The 16,331-nt window shown below is 38.1% G+C and overlaps 1 protein-coding gene across 5 annotated transcripts in view; it reads left to right on the forward strand.

The window, feature by feature from the left end:
• The window catches only part of Hltf (helicase-like transcription factor), a 34,988-nt gene that overhangs the window by 12,813 nt on the left and 5,844 nt on the right, over positions 1–16,331 (forward strand). For 2 of the 5 annotated variants that reach the window (XM_013029919.1, XM_013029922.1), the window contains exons 10-23: positions 1,012–1,102; positions 2,751–2,830; positions 2,923–2,967; positions 3,981–4,070; positions 4,857–4,954; positions 5,726–5,869; positions 6,713–6,851; positions 7,796–7,931; positions 8,471–8,650; positions 12,045–12,169; positions 13,062–13,252; positions 14,536–14,661; positions 15,012–15,124; positions 15,926–16,106. In XM_013029919.1, the coding sequence (XP_012885373.1) occupies positions 1,012–1,102; positions 2,751–2,830; positions 2,923–2,967; positions 3,981–4,070; positions 4,857–4,954; positions 5,726–5,869; positions 6,713–6,851; positions 7,796–7,931; positions 8,471–8,650; positions 12,045–12,169; positions 13,062–13,252; positions 14,536–14,661; positions 15,012–15,124; positions 15,926–16,106 (1,739 nt within the window). The remainder of the gene's footprint in view (positions 1–1,011; positions 1,103–2,750; positions 2,831–2,922; positions 2,968–3,980; positions 4,071–4,856; positions 4,955–5,725; positions 5,870–6,712; positions 6,852–7,795; positions 7,932–8,470; positions 8,651–12,044; positions 12,170–13,061; positions 13,253–14,535; positions 14,662–15,011; positions 15,125–15,925; positions 16,107–16,331) is intronic. The other 3 variants (XM_013029920.1, XM_013029923.1, XM_013029921.1) reach the window with 2 other exon arrangements.

Raw genomic sequence — 16,331 nt, forward strand, 5'->3', positions numbered from 1 at the left:
TCAGAAAGCTGGAGAAGAACATTAGTGATCTGAGAAAGAAATTCCATCAAAGGACAATTTAAGGTAAAAATGTTCTGGGATCTGTGTGTTTTATGGTATTTATAAAAATGCAGTGTGCATGGATAATAGCAGGTGAAGCTGGAGATAGGTTGGAGTTAAACTCAAGTCAGAGGAGAAATGAGATATCTGGACTTAACAGTTTTTGATCTTCATAAAATTAACTTCTGACGCTAAAGAAGAGCAAGACTGAAAATACTTCAGCAGGTAAAAAAATTAGAAATAACTATTATTTGGGGGTAGGAATCAGAAGTAGGGCATTTTTAAGAGAGATTAGAATGTGTGATTTTACTCTTATTTTTGTTTTGATAGTGGTAGGAAAGAAATCCCATGGGTTGGGAGATGATTTCTTGGAGTGAAGAAAATAGTGGGCCTGTATAAAAACTGGAGAATAGCTGGATGAGGGAGCTGTAGAAAGCAGACATGCTACAGAAGGAATACATAGATGATGGGGCAGAAACCATAGAAAACTTGGGGGCTTATAGGTGATATGTCTGATTTTTCTTGTAATGTGAAATCTTGGCAGAATATCCAGTGTGTAGATTATTCTGGAGAATGATTAAAGAGCTGAATGGAGGGAGGGCTTAAAAGCGTGAAGTAAGCCAGGCACCAGTGGCTCACACCTGTAATCCTAGATACTCAGGAGGCTAAAATCGAGGATCATGGTTCTAAGCCAGCCCTGGCAGGACAGGCTGTAAAACTCTTAATGCTAGTTAACCACCAGAAAGTTGGAAGTGGAACTGTGGCTCAACTGATAGAGTGCTAGTCTTGAGTGGAAAAGATCAGGGACAACATCCAGGCCCTGAGTTTAAGCCCAGGACGGGCACAAGACAACAAAAATAGGAGGGGTGAAATAGTCACAAAAACTGGAGGTCAGAAATGGAAAACCAAGGTTTTAAAAGGAGTACTTTTAGTTTATGGTAATTTGACAATTTTTAAAAAATTTTGTAATAGAAGGACCCAGATGTAGTGAAGCACCAAGTATTTCAAATATCAAGAAGAAAAAGCCTCCTATGTCAGAACCCTCCAGCTCCCGCCCCAAAAGGTAAACTGTTGTGATTTGATTGTTTGAAATGTTTAAACTATTTTTTCATGTGTAAGAGAGATGATCACCATTTCTCAATTGCATAGTTATTTCATACTCATTACTTATTTCAAACGTTTTAGTTCAAAGTAATAGTTATTTATAAATGAAGTGAATTGTTAGTTTTTAATAATTACTCATCTTTCTACCACCACATCTTCTCCATTTCACCTAGTAACTAAGATCTAGCTACTGTATTTTGTTTTTCATTTTTGTTTGTTTCTGTTGAGTTTCCAAAGAGTCTTTCTTTTTTTTTTTAAATCAGTCATGAGGCTTGAACTCTCAGCCTGGGCGCTGTCCCTGAGCTCTTCAGCTCAAGGCTACACTCAAGGCCACAATGCCACTGCTGGTTTTCTGGTGGTTTATTGGAGATAAGAGTCTCACGGACTTTCCTGCCCTTGCTGGCTTTGAACCGGGATCCTCAAATCTCTGCCTCCTGAGTAGTGAGGATTATAGGCATGAGCCACTGGCACCCGGCTTAGAAGAATCTTCTTTGTAGGACCTAGGGGATGAAAACTGGAGAATATTTATAACATGGCTTGGGTAGGGACATCTGTTGCTCCTGTTGCTCTTTTCAGTTCTCTGTCACTTTACTAGTAAGGGGAACATGACATAACATTATGGACAATATTATACTAATACACTAGGCAAAATGGGATAAACACTTCATTCCCCTCTGTTCTTACTTTTGATCTATTAACTTTACAAACTCTATTAACTTTACAAACTCTAAATACTAGCCTTTTGTTATATAGTCTACATTCAGTATCTACAGATAGATCTCACGCAGATCTGGTAGTAGTTATTCTACCAATAGTGATCTCAAAATGTAGTCTGGTTGATTGTTCTGTCATTTATACCCATTTGAACTGAGGAAAAAATTAGTAGCCATCAGTATTCCTCTTAGCTAAATCTCAAATCTAAACAAACCCAGTAACAGAACAGGATTAGGTAAACTGTATTAGATGCAAGGACATGTACAGACAGTAATAGAATACAGAGCAATAGCAGCAAACATAATTGTAGCAACATTAGTTGATATACTTACTGGGCTACAGACACTTGTTATAGGGATTAAAAAAAAATGTAACATTCTGTCCTATAAAGTGGATTCTATCTTTACTCTCTGTTTTCCAAGTGAGTAATACTAAGGCACTGGGATAATACTAGGTTACTTGGCTAAAGTTCCCTAACAAATTAGTGTCAGAATGAAGAATTCAAATTTAGGTTAGTCAGACTTCAGAGTACATGGACATATTTGTGTTTCTGCATGAAATTTCATTATGAAAGAATCATTTTGCTGTTGGCTGCTTATTATAAGTATTTTCTTTGATAACCAATTTTTATTCTAGTTTTATATAAATGTAATTGAACGGTTGCATATTGAACTCAGCATTGAAATGAGTACACTTGTACTGCACTTTGTATATGTACCTGTCTGGTTATAAAAGCAGATATGACTTTCATCTGTCAAATAAAATCTTCCTCCTAGCAGTATTTCTCAGAAAGTAAATGGACAAGACAAAAAGCCTTTATATTGTATTTATTAAAGATGTTGCTGCTTCCTGTTTTATTTGGGATTGGTAAAAAAGTTCTTTGTATGTTTTAGAAGAAAAACTGTGGTTCAGTACATTGAAAGCAGTGATTCAGAGGAGGTTGAGACCAGTGAATTACCACAGAAAATGAAAGGTAATATGTAACAGGTTTGATTTGATAATATGTCCTATTTGCTTACTATTTCAGTCTGCCCATATTTATGTTTATTTTGGTTCTGATTTCAGGCAAACTGAAAAATGTACAGTCAGAGACTAGAAGTAGGGTAAAAGGTATGTGTATAATATGTTTTCTCCATATTCATAATGTATACTTACAAGATTATTGAAGTAAGACCATTGGTTTGCATCTTTCTGGCTTGGAAATTTTTTGTAATAGGTCTTAAGTTTAGATGCTGTTTACATTTGAACTCTTCATGGAACTTACCATATGTATTAAATTATTAATGAGGCCACATTCAGTGCATAGTTAAATTAAAAATCTCAAGATACTACTTAAGCCAGCTTAAAATAACTTATAACTTAGGTTCAGTAGCACTTCATTATGTATTTATTTATTGACTTACTGTACTGGTGTTTGAGCTCAAGGCCTCACCTGGCTAGGCTAGCAGACAACAATTCTGTTTACATCTCCCACAAAGTTGGGATGACAGATGCTTGCCATCTTACCCAGCTGTTGGTTCAGAAAGGGCCTTGCAAACTTTTTAAAGAATAGAGTTGGCCTCTAAAGTGATTCTCTTAGACGCTGCCTCCTGAGTAGCTACAGTTATAGGCACTATATTCTTATATATAGATAGTAATTAACAATGTTAGTTGTAGACGACTTTTTGGTAACATTCACATTCTTTATATATGTAAAAATAATCACTGAGTTTCTTTTTCCTGTAAAATGTGGTTCATTTTTTCTTTTAATTCAGATTGTATTGTATTCCAAGTTAATTAAATTGCACATTGAAAATAACTGATCACCACTGGTGTACTGGTTGGAAAATTTGGCAGCCCACTGTTAGGAGTCAAACATCTGTTCCCTTGAAAAAGTCTTCCAAAGCTGAGTTACTTAGCATGTGTCCTGTCTTACTCTTTCTTAGAGAAAGATTGTCTTGACAGTGGACACCTATCTGAGCTAGAGAGATAGGCTTAGTTTCTGAGGTGGCAATTTTAGTTACCAAATATTTTTATTTAATATAGTATTTTAAGTTCTTGAGTGTAGTGGTATAGCATTGTATTTCTTGTCCTTAGAGTTAATTGAAAAGTATCTTTAAGGTGTCATCATTTGTTCTCTTCAGCAGGATCATCTAAGGTTAAAGAAGATGTAGCATTCACTTGTGCACTTACATCATCTACCCCGACAACAAAAAAGAAAATGTTAAAAAAGGGTCAGTAATTGGCTAGTGTTCTAGCTTTTGTTTTCTTTGAGAAAGTTTTAAATTGTAAAAACTACAAAATCATAAGAAGCTTAAAAAATAATGAAAAGGGAAAAGTTCATCTTGTTGCAACTTCTTTCTGTGCCTTATTCTACTGTATTTGTGTTACAAAAGGCTGGAACTGGAGGTGTGGCTCAAGTGGTAGAGCCCGACTGTGAGTGGAAAAGTTGAGTTCCAGTACCGAGGGGGGAAAAATACTTTTTTATGGTAAAATTTCCATACATCAAAAGGCACTATAAGTGCAACATTCTCCCTAACTCTTCCTCCCAGATGTCTATATGCATGTCATACTTCATTGGTTCTTCTTAGTACTTAGTGTTAGCTGACATTATCATATGCGAGTCTCCATGCTCCATTGGAATGTAGTCTAGGTAAACTATTTCAGCCGTATCCTGTTAGTCTAGAGTCCAGTCTTGGTAGAATGGGTGACGTGACTACAGAAGTCATACATAGTAGGAAGTGAAGATCATTGGCGGCATCTTGAAGTTTACAGCATTAAGTATAGTACAGATTGAGAAAACTGCATAGTAAAATACTAAGATTTCCTCCTTGTGCTGTCTGCCAGTCAGTCCACTGGCTCTTCCAGTAGATAATCACTGTCTAGATTTTTAGTTTTTAAATGCTTTCTGATTGTTATTTTCATGGAAGTACATTACCATCTCCTTATTGATTTTTGACTTATGTTTTCAGTGGAGGGACAATCAAGGTAAAGTCTGTACCAATGCTTTATTCTTTTAGGAGGATCTGCAGTGGTGGGTTCAAAAAAGTCTGAGATTGAAGAGCGACCTCGAACAACTCTGATCATCTGCCCACTTTCTGTATTAAGCAACTGGATTGTAAGTTCTCAGAGCCAGCCATTTTAAAACGCAATGGAATTAATACTTACCTTGCTTATACTAGGTTAACGTTCCATACTGTGTGCATGTGGGCATGTGTATGCACTCACCCCCAGATGCACTGTTCTTTTCTGTAAACTCATTGATATAGAATCTTTTAGGTGTTCTGTGCAAGGAGCCAACCTTGACTGTTTTCTTCTCAGTTTGAACAGCTCTGTATCTCAAACACAAGAAACAAAGCAAGTAGCTATACATTGGTAGGGCTAGGCAGAACTTAAATGTATTACTATGTACATGTGTCAGTTTACCGGGAACAAAGTAATGACTAGCATAGTTTACGTTATAGGAAATTGATGTCATGCTGTTTTAGTAACTTGATTTGTGAGGCTATTGCCAGAACTGCACTTTTTTTTTTCCTTTTTTACATTACTGATAATTTGAAATCGAGTGCTTTACATTTAAGCAATGCCCACAGCCCTCATTTAGTTTTTAGGATATAGTTTCACAGATTTGCTCAGGGCTGATATCAGACTGTGATCATTCTGTCTATGCCCTCAGAGCTGGGGGCACAGGTGTGTATCACTAAACTCTCCTTTCGGTGAGATGAGATGTCACTAAATTTTTGCCTATGCTGGCTTTGAACCACAATCCTCCACAACTAATATTACAGGCATGAATCTTCAGAGATGGCCTACATATCACTTTCTATTTGCATATGAAACCTGGCACTTACCTGCTTCTTAATAAAAATATTTCTGATTTTCTTTTTAGGATCAATTTGGACAACATATAAAGTCAGAAGTGCACTTGAATTTTTATGTTTATTATGGGCCCGATCGTATTAGAGACCCAGCTTTGCTTTCAAAACAGGATATTGTTTTGACTACATACAACATTTTAACTCATGACTATGGAGTAAGTATACTGAGATTATTTTGTAAGGAATTGAACCAAGGTTTCTCACTTACTAGAAAAGAGCTCTCCACCTATGCCATGCCCTCAGCTTTATCTAGATGAATTTAAAGGTTGGATACAAGAGCCATGTTTCAGGTTTCTGAAGTATTCTAAAATTCATGCTTTGTGTTCTTTTTCTTTCTCAATATTTGAGATTATAAAGAATATATTTTAGACACTTGACAAAAGAGTTGTTTCTTCTCTGGAAACTAATTTGGGTATGTTTTCCATTTAGAATATTTCAAGAAAAAGTATTAAATTTGACTGTCATTGGTATATGCAATATATAAATATATTTTCTGTTTTAATAATCTGGAAATTCTTTTCTTTCATAATGATTTAATAGCTCAGTTTGAAAATGAACTTTCCTTGTATCTGTAATCAAGAAGTCTCAGGACTGTCAGATTGTTTTTTCTGTATAATTCCAGTTATTTGGCTAAACCTTAAAAAATAACTCCTAATCGCAATTTCAGTTTTTTGGTAAGGACATTACTTTTTATCTAAAAGCAAGTAAGGTTGATACATGCAAGTAGTTGTTGGGACTGGCCACGTGGATAGCATCGCTGTGTTGCAGAATGAGGCAGAGTAGCTCTCTGTGTTGTGGGTTTGAAAACAAGCTCGCTATACCCCAGTGGTACTTCAGGTATTACATGTAGCACCTCAGTGCTGGTGAGTATTCCATCATTCACTGTACGGATAGCTTAAGGCAGAGGCAGACATAAAGTAAGAATTGATACTGAGCAAATACATTAACTTGCATTTACTCTGCTGTACTTTTCAATTCATATGGAACATTCTTTCCAGACCAAAGGTGACAGTCCGTTGCACAGCATAAGGTGGCTTAGGGTGATCTTGGATGAAGGGCATGCCATACGAAATCCAAATGCTCAGCAGACAAAAGCTGTACTTGACTTAGAGGCAGAAAGAAGATGGGTACTGACAGGTAAGTAGGGCAGTGTATTATTTTGACTTTAATTTTTTAAATTATATTTTTAAGTTGATGCATAAATATGACATATATTTATGGGTTAGTGTTATGTGATTGTTCCAGTACCTGTTTCACTGTGTGATGTTCAGGTCAAGGCAAGTATATCTGTCTCCTCTATTTATTATCTTTCTTTGTGGTGAAAATATTCCAAATCCTTTCTTCTGGCTTAAAAAACAAACCTTGCCCTTGTGTGTGGCCATTCTGCCATGCTGTTGGGCTCCAGGAGGACCCGCTGACAGGTCTTCCCTGCCCACCCTCTTCACTATGGCCCCTAAGCGCTCCTAACTACTGTGGTACTCTTAATCTTCTACATGCTATGCTGGCTATACTCATTTACATCTCCAACCACAGAATGCAGGGTGCCATGTTCACATCTTTGCCAGCAGCTGTCTTTTAGATTTCGATAGCAGTCATTTCAACTGGAATGTTTTGATCTGCATTCCCTGGTACTGATGTTGAACATGCTCCCTTAAGGCCTGCTCACCTTCCTTTCTTTTGTTCTTTCTTTTTCTCCCTTTCATCCTTTCTTTCTCTCCTTTCCACTAATACTGGGACTTGAACTCAGGCTCAGATGCTTGAGCTCTTTGCTCAAGGCTAGTGCTGTACTTGAGCCACAGCTCTACTTAGGGCTTTTGGGTGGTGAATTGGCGATGAGTGCCAGAGACTTTCCTGCCTCGTCTGGCTTCAAACCTTGATCCTTAGCTCTCAGCCTTCTGAGTAGCTTAGATGACAGGTGTGAATCACCAGTGCTGGCTAAGATGAACAGCTTAATTATTTCATTGCTCTGGTTAAAGTGATGTTACAAGAGCTGGTGGTGTAGCTCAGTGTTAGAGTAGTTGACCAGAGTAGGCAAGGCCCGCCCTGGATTTGGAGCTATCATCCTTTCCTCTTACTTTCAGGTACTCCTATCCAGAATTCTTTAAAGGACCTGTGGTCTCTTCTCTCCTTTTTAAAACTGAAGCCATTTCTTGATAGAGAATGGTGGCATAGAACAATTCAGCGTCCTGTAACAATGGGAGATGAAGGAGGACTTAGGTAAGTCATCTAGTGACAGTTGATCTTTTAGCTACAATCAGTGGCAGTCCTTACTATTTTGACTCTTTGCTCTCTCTAAAACGTATGTATGTTTCAGTGTGGACTCTCAGGGTCTACTGACTTTTATTTGTTCTATTTCCCCTGTTTTAGCAAACTGAAAGGAATGATAGAGCTTTATGGTCTTTGTTAACATTAACAGATTCAGCTGAGATAGGAAAAACTATTCTTTAATGAGCCAGTTGGAGTATAGAGTATTGGGTGTTGATAAGAAGGTTGAAGAATAAAAGGGTTCGTGATTAGAACAGAAAATGGAGGAAAAGCGTAAGTAAGGACCAAGTTGATAGAAAATTTCAGTGCATTTGTTGCTTTAATTTGTTATTCATAGAATATTTCTGTGATTATTAGTCTGGATAAAAGCCAAATAATGGACTTTTAAAAAACTTTACTGATGTTATAAAACAATAATTTTTTTCTATTCCTATTTGATCAACTTATATAGAAATATAAAGTTACATAATTACTTGCTTTATTTTGAATAGGCGTTTACAGTCCCTAATTAAAAATATCACACTTAGAAGAACAAAGACAAGCAAAATTAAAGGAAAGCCTGTTTTGGAACTCCCAGAACGTAAAGTATTTATTCAGCATATCACACTTTCAGATGAAGAGAGACAGATTTATCAGTCTGTGAAAAATGAAGGCAAAGCTACGATTGGAAGGTATGGAGACAGTGTTAAAAATTTAACTTTTTTGTTTCCCATTAGCTAAATTGTATTTTTAGGTACGTTAGCAATAAATATTCGAGTGTATTGAAAGATAAATATCTTCTGTGGTTTACAATTCACCAGGTAAGTAATTCTGTAAGTCTGGAAGAAATGTGAAGTTTACATAAAATCCGAAGACCTTGCTCACTTCCGCTTCTGACTTTGTGTCATGGGGCTAGCTGAAAACCATCGAGAAGACTGTATGCATGGAGAACACCTCCATATGTTAGAAAGTAGAACTGTGAAGTGCTACAGCTGAGGAGAGTGTGCACACGTAAGAAAGGAGCTGCCTCGAGGCACGAAGAGTGTAGGGTTGAGAAGCCACACAAGGAATGGCCAGTGGAGACTCAAAAGGGCTGTTGAGTAATGTTGTAGTGCAGGAATGGTGCATTTAGAGAAATTGGTCAGCGGGGCTTCCAGAACATGTGGCAAAGAGAGAACAAGAGTGGGTGAGATAGGTAAGAGGGGTTAGGACTTGGAGGAGGTAATTCCAGTGTAATCCAAAGCATAGTGAGAGAGAGGCAGCCAGGGGAAAGAGCAGAACTGCAAAAATAGGGAGTCTTCAAAACGGAAAAATGAGAGGTGAGGAAAGAACGGTCCAGCAGATTTCGAAGTTCCATGTTACAGTGGTAATTGAATTTAAGTACCTAATACAGGGCAGGAATATACACACAGCAGAAGAAAACTGCCTGCCATCAAGGGAGAAAAAGGCAGTTACAAAACTATTACATTTTATGGAAAAAAGCAGAGAGCGGGGATAAGAGAATGCTAAAGTTCTCTTAATAGGGTATGCAGGGAGGACCTCATTGAGTGTGATGGTGTAAGTGGGGCTGAGGAGCACTTCAGGTGGAGGGAACAGCAAGTGAAACCTGAGAGCTTGCCTGTGAGCTTGATCACTCACTGAGCAGGAGCGGAGGCAGTCCTGATGGCAGAGCTGCCATCAGGGGTGGGTGACGATGGTATAGTCGTGGTGGCACATTTCAAGGACTTTGGCTTTACCTTTGATGAGGTAGACCTTGAAGGTTTTGAACCAGTGGGGTGGCATAATTTGATTTATGTTTTAAGAGAATCATTGGCTAGGCCAGGCGCAGGTGGCTCATGCCTGTAATCCCAGCTACTCAGGAGGCTGAGGATCACAGTTCAAAGCCAATCCGGGCAAGAAAGTCCGTGAGACTCTTATCTCCCATAAACAACTAGAAAACCGGAAGTGGCGCTGTGGCTCAAGCGGTAGAGCACTCGCCTTGAGCTGAAGAGCTGAGGGACAGCGCCCAAGCCTCAACCAACAACAACAAAAAAATCATTGGCTGTTATATTCAGACTGTGTGCACGAGCACGTGCGTACATACACACATGCCAGTGTGTGTGCTTGGACTCAAGGCTTTGGCTTTTTCTTGCTCAAAGCTGGTGTTCTACCATTTGAGCCATAGTTCTAGGTTCAGATGTTTGGTGGTTAATTAGAAGTAAGAGGTTCATGGATTTTTCTACCCTGACTGGCTTTAAATAGCAACCTTCATATCTCAGCCTCTTGAGTAGCTAGGATTATATGTGTGAGCCATAAGACCCAGCTTTAGATACTTTTTTATTTTATTTTTATTTTATTTTTTTCATTTTAGTACTAGGGATTAAACCCAAGGCATTATACTTGATAGGCAAGTGCTTTGCCACTGATTACATCCCAGCCCTTAACAGTTCTAGTAAATTAATAGAATTACTACCTATGTTTCTTCTTCTTTTTTTTTTTTGGTCAGCCGTGGGGCTTGAACTCTGGTCCCTCAGCTCTTCAGCTCAAGGCGAGCGCTCTACCACTTGAGCTACAGCGCCACTTCCGGTTTTCTAGTGGTTTATTGGAGATAGGAGTCTCATGGTCTCTCCTGCCCACACTGGCTTTGAACTGCATTCCTCAGATCTCAGCCTCCTGAGTAGCTAGGATTACAGGCGTGAGCCACCAGCGCCCGGCTCTACCTATGTTTCATAGAATAAGAACGTGAGGTGTGGTGCCATCAGGTGACTTCTACTGTGGTATTTAAGCCAGTAATTGGATTTTGAACTTGAATGTTTACTCTCTATTTTGTTGCTTATTTGTTGCTTATTATGAATATTCAGAAATGTTTGTTGCCTCTGTTACTGATAAGAGTTGAGGATTCATTTGTAATAATATATTAGCTGTTCTAAATGTGTTAGCTTTTTTAATATAATAGTCTTGTCAGATAATTGCTTTACCATGTAATGGTTACAACTTGTGGAAGCTCAAGAAAGCACATTTAGCTGCCTTTCCAAGGTTACATGGTTAAAATTGGCAGAATAAAATTTTTGTTCTCAACCATTAGATCACCTTTCTTCTGTCACTTTAATTCTTCAAATTGTCCAGATCCATAATGCTCGCACCACTCATTCCCTCCATCAGAATCTATACCGACATTGTGCCATTATATTTTGTACTGAATATTTGTGTGGAGAAGCTTGATTCTCTCTCAAGTCCAGCCATTTGCGCAGGACCTCTTTGTTGGCTCTTCCTGGAGCACATGGCACCATTTATGACTCTGGATTCCAGCCTTTATTTCCCTTTCTTGAAAAGTATACTTTTAATGTTGGTTCTACATCTGTGTGTGTGTATTAGAGGTCTTTTGTCACTTTTCTTAGGTATAGTTCTTATTGCATTCCTCTGTATGGCTGCTTAGTTTTGGTTTCCTAATGCTGTTTTCTCTGGTTTTAGCAGTGCCTGATCTTTTTGTACTGCTTCCATGGCTTTCCTGTGGTTTCTGTGCTGAATTTACTCAATATTGGAATCTCTTGAGTTCTTTTTGGATTAGCTGTTTGTTAGATGCATATGAAAATCATAGTTGTGTTCCAGAGCAGCAGGGAATGCCAGTTTACTTACAGTGTAGGATATTCTGTGAGTTCTTATAGGCTGTGTTGCTGTTGATAGAGCAGCAGTAGAAGAATTACAGGGCCTTAATGTGAAGCACTGTGCCCACAGTCTTGTTCCCGAAGCCACGCTGCACCCAGGCTTCCTCCCTCAGCTTGTCTCCCCTGTCCAGGGGTGCAAGTCACCAGGTGTGTGCCCACTTTGCACGTGGCATGTGTTGCTTATTCCCTTTAGCGTGTGCTATCTGTTGTGAAGAACTGAGATCTGGAAATGGTTTGAGATCTACAGTAGTAGAGGGAGTTACAATCATACCTCCGTCTCATTTACTATGCTTTATTGTTACAGATATGAGTTTCCTTAAAAGCAAAGAGTTTTTCATTTTCCTTAAAAGATAAGAGTTGCTAGGTTTTTCCTTCTTGTTTTGGAGTGGTTTCCAGCAGAGTGGTCTGGAAGCTTTCATAATACTTGACCATTTACCTCTAGGTATTTCAACGAAGGGACCGTCTTGGCGCACTATGCAGATGTCCTGGGTCTTTTGCTCAGACTGCGGCAGATTTGCTGTCACACTCACCTTCTTACAAATGCTGGGTCTGCCAGTGGCCCCTCAGGTAAGGAGACGAGACATTTCTTTATGCCATCTGAATCTGATTGTTTTGTTTTGTCAGATGGACTTTTTTTTCAGGAAAGGACTCAACTTGGGACTATACCCAAGAGTTTTTTCCTTGTTGGTACTGGAGTTGGTTTAGGGGCTCCTACTCGTTTAGGCGGCCACTCCACCTACCACTGCATCAGCCTTGGCCTGTGCTCCACCTGTTTTAGGCTTGGCCAGGCGCTCCCCCCGCAGTCCATTGGGACAGTCTCTTGGAGACTTTTCCACTGGGGCTGGCCGCGAATCCTCCCAATTGCAGCCACCCGCATGGCTAGGATGACAGGAGTGTGCCACTGTGTGGGAAAACTTAAGAGAAGAGGGGTTCTTCTGCTCTTTTTTGCTCAGTTAGCTTCTGACTTCCATCCTCTTGTTCTCAGCCTTATGAGAAGTTTGGATTTGGATTATAGGCACGAGCCACTGTACCTGGCATCCCAAGTCTCTTTTTAGCCACTAAGGCAGCCTTGAAGTCTTTTTAGAATCTCCAGGGATAGATCCCGTACATGAAAAGTCAGATTGCATTCGCCTTTCATTCTGTTACAATATGAGCAGACATTAATAATGCCTTTGCGTGAAAGCGGCTGTTATGAAAATAGGCTTTTATTCTGTCATCTAAATTTTTCCTTTTTAAGTAGTTTTACAAAGGGGTTTCAATGCAACATTTCAGGTTGTGAGTACAATGCATCTTGATCAATGGCACCCTTTAACTTACTCTCAATGCCAGAAAAAGTTGGCAAGCAAAACATTCCCATATATATATATTTTTATATATATATTCCCATATATATATATATATATGGTAGGTGAACTTGTGTAGCCATGTTATAAATCTTGCTCTGAAATTAATTTTTCAGCCTTTTCTCTAGGGAATGATACACCTGAAGAATTGAGAAAGAAGTTAATAAGGAAGATGAAATTAATTCTGAGCTCAGGTTCAGATGAAGAATGTGCAATTTGCTTGGATTCCTTAACAGTTCCTGTGATAACACACTGTGCACATGTGTTCTGTAAGCCTTGTATTTGCCAAGTCATTCAGAATGAGCAGGTTGGTGTCTGGCTCAGTACAGATCCAGTTTCACGGAGTGGCAAACTTCTAGTGGAAAGGAAAACTCAAGTCCGTGATAGCACAAGGAATTTTGCACTTGAATTTAATACTGCATCTTTTATGGTTTATTATTTCACTGTTGCAGTAGGTAATGCATTTTTTATAACAACAGAAATGGGCATCTTTTGTAGGCACTGTATTTTACGGTTGGTTAATCCTAGTTCTACTAACCTCAGGTTATTGCTGTTAGTAAGTATATCAATAATGTGAGACAGGAGTGGTTGCAATGTCCTACTCAGTGTATTTTTAAAAAAATAAATTAATCTTAATAATAAATACTAATTATACTAATAATAAATACTAATCTTAATAATAAATACTAATTCAGTCCAACATGTCTAAAATAAGTGGGTATTAACATGATACATGCTTTTTCTTTTTAAACTAAATCTTCAAATTCTGATGGATTGTAATTCTGTCATCTTGATAAAGTGAAGTATGGCTTAGCCACACATGGCTATGTCCTGTTGCATTGGATAAAGTAGGTCTAGATCTTTTGTATGGTAAATTTTCAAGTAAATAATAATTTATAAGCAGTCTGAGCTAGTGTGTTTTTTTAACATTTTAAACATAATATAGAAAAATAACGTAGAACAAACTATATTTGTTCAGCTATCACTGTTATCTTTTTGTACTTCTTCCCAAAAGGTCATCCCACTGTACTGAGATTCTGATGTTTTACTTTTTTTGTGATAAGATATAATTTTATTTAAATAAGATATAATTTTATTTTATTGGAGGTCTTAGGACAAGTGACTACATCTTGTAACTATTCTTAGTAAACTAGATCATACTTTTAATGGACTTAATAGGATTTAGCCAATATGGATAGCTTGATAAGCTGTTACGAGCTTTATAAATGATTAGCTTCATAAACCAGTAAAACATTTTATTTGGTTTTTCTTCTGAAAAACAGTTGTACATAGCTTGCTATGTTTCCACTTAGGTTGAAGAAATTACTACTTTTGACTTCTTGGTGGCAGTGACAGAATACGTAGTATTTCAGGCTGTCAAGCTAGTCAAGGGTGTGTACTTTGCTTCCTCTATACACATGCCTTTACTACATTGGAGCTCTGAGAGTCCCAACATACAGGTCCATCTGAATGCAATAGAACACCTTAGTAAAATGACAGCCATGTGGTCTAGATAATACATTGAAAGATACGGGGGCCATTTATATTTTGATCCTGAAAACTGTGGCTCATATTTTGTTCCTTCTTCAGCCGCATGCAAAGTGCCCATTATGCAGACATGACATACATGGGGACAATCTATTAGAATGCCCTCCTGAAGAATTGGCATGCGACAGTGAGAGAAAGTCCAGCACGGAATGGACATCTAGTTCTAAGGTAAAGTTCTCACCTGCAGATACTGGAGTACTTGCTTTATTTTTATGTAAGGACATACACACCATGTGACAAGATAGTACTTAGCTACTGAGTTTTCATTTATTTCAGGTAATGAGTTAGAAAGGAAAGAGAAGTAGGTTCATTACTATAGTATTCTTTCAGTCTTAGGTTTTTAATTTATCATTAAAAATATATACATGTGACAACATTATACTAAATCCCATTAAGATGCACAAGAAGTATATATCAATGAATTTTTTTTTTTAGATATTTAGAAATTTTAGAGATAATTGCCAGTTGAAACAGAATCTAATGGACATCTTAATTTTTTTTTTTTTTTTTTTTTACAGATTAATGCTCTAATGCATGCTTTGATTGAGTTAAGAACAAAGAATCCCAACATTAAAAGTTTGGTCGTTTCTCAGTTTACTACATTCCTGTCTTTAATAGAAACACCACTAAAGTAAGTTACAGTTTTTTTCAACTTGACTTTATATGTGTATGTTATTTTGATAGCAAAAAAAGACCTAATATTTTAGTAGTTCTAGTTATATCATCTATCTAAAGAATGATATTCAGAGTTACCATAGCATATTTCCTGGTAACAAGATTTAAAATATTGGGTCCTGAATTAATTAGAAAAAAACTGACTGCAATACTTGAAAAGTTACTATATGTTCAGTAAAACATTCGTTAAAATTATTGAAGTTCCAGATGAATGCAGGGATCAAATTAAGATTTGTTACTGTTTAACTTCTCTTTTTTTTTTTTTTTTGGTTGGTCGTGGGGCTCGAACTCTGGGCCTGGGTGCTGTCCCTCAGCTCTTCAGCTCAAGGCGAGCGCTCTACCACTTGAGCTACAGCGCCACTTCCGGTTTTCTGGTGGTTTATTGGAGATAGGAGTCTCACGGTCTCTCCTGCCCGGGCTGGCTTTGAACTGAGATCCTCAGATCTCAGCCTCCTGAGTAGCTAGGATTACAGGCGTGAGCCACCAGCGCCAGGCTAACTTCTCTTTTTTAAAGGTGTAGTAAGGACTGGGAAAGTGGCAGAGTGCTTGCCTTGCATGCATGAGGCCCTGGGTTCCATTCCTCAGTACCACATAAGCAGAAAAAGCCAGAAGTGGTGCTGTGGCTCAAGTGGTAGAGCACTTGCCTTGAGCTGAAGAGCTGAGGGACAGCGCCCAGGCCCAGAGTTCAGGCCCAGACTGGCAAAAAATAAAATAAAATAAAATTGTAGTAAATGTTACTTGTCTCTCTCACTGTTAGAGCCTCAGGATTTGTGTTTACACGTTTGGATGGTTCCATGGCCCAAAAGAAAAGAGTTGAATCAATTCAGTGTTTTCAAAACACAGAAGAAGGCTCTCCAACTGTAATGCTGCTGTCCTTAAAAGCGGGTGGAGTTGGTTTGAATCTTTGTGCAGCTTCTCGAGTGTTTTTAATGGATCCAGTGAGTAGTTTTTTGTTATTCCTTCAAAAACTCTTAATCTGCATGTTGTATGTATATATATTATATACATACATGTTGTATATATATATATTATATATATATATATATATATATATATATATATAAGTTGAAATTCTTACAATATCCTTGAGGAGAGGAAGTGGTGCTGTGGCTCAGGCGGTAGAGTGCTTGCCTTGAACTGAATAGCACAAGGACAGAGCCCAA

Source organism: Dipodomys ordii, unplaced genomic scaffold, assembly GCF_000151885.1.
Source record: "Dipodomys ordii isolate 6190 unplaced genomic scaffold, Dord_2.0 Scaffold124, whole genome shotgun sequence".
In the NCBI taxonomy this organism is placed as follows: domain Eukaryota; kingdom Metazoa; phylum Chordata; class Mammalia; order Rodentia; family Heteromyidae; genus Dipodomys; species Dipodomys ordii.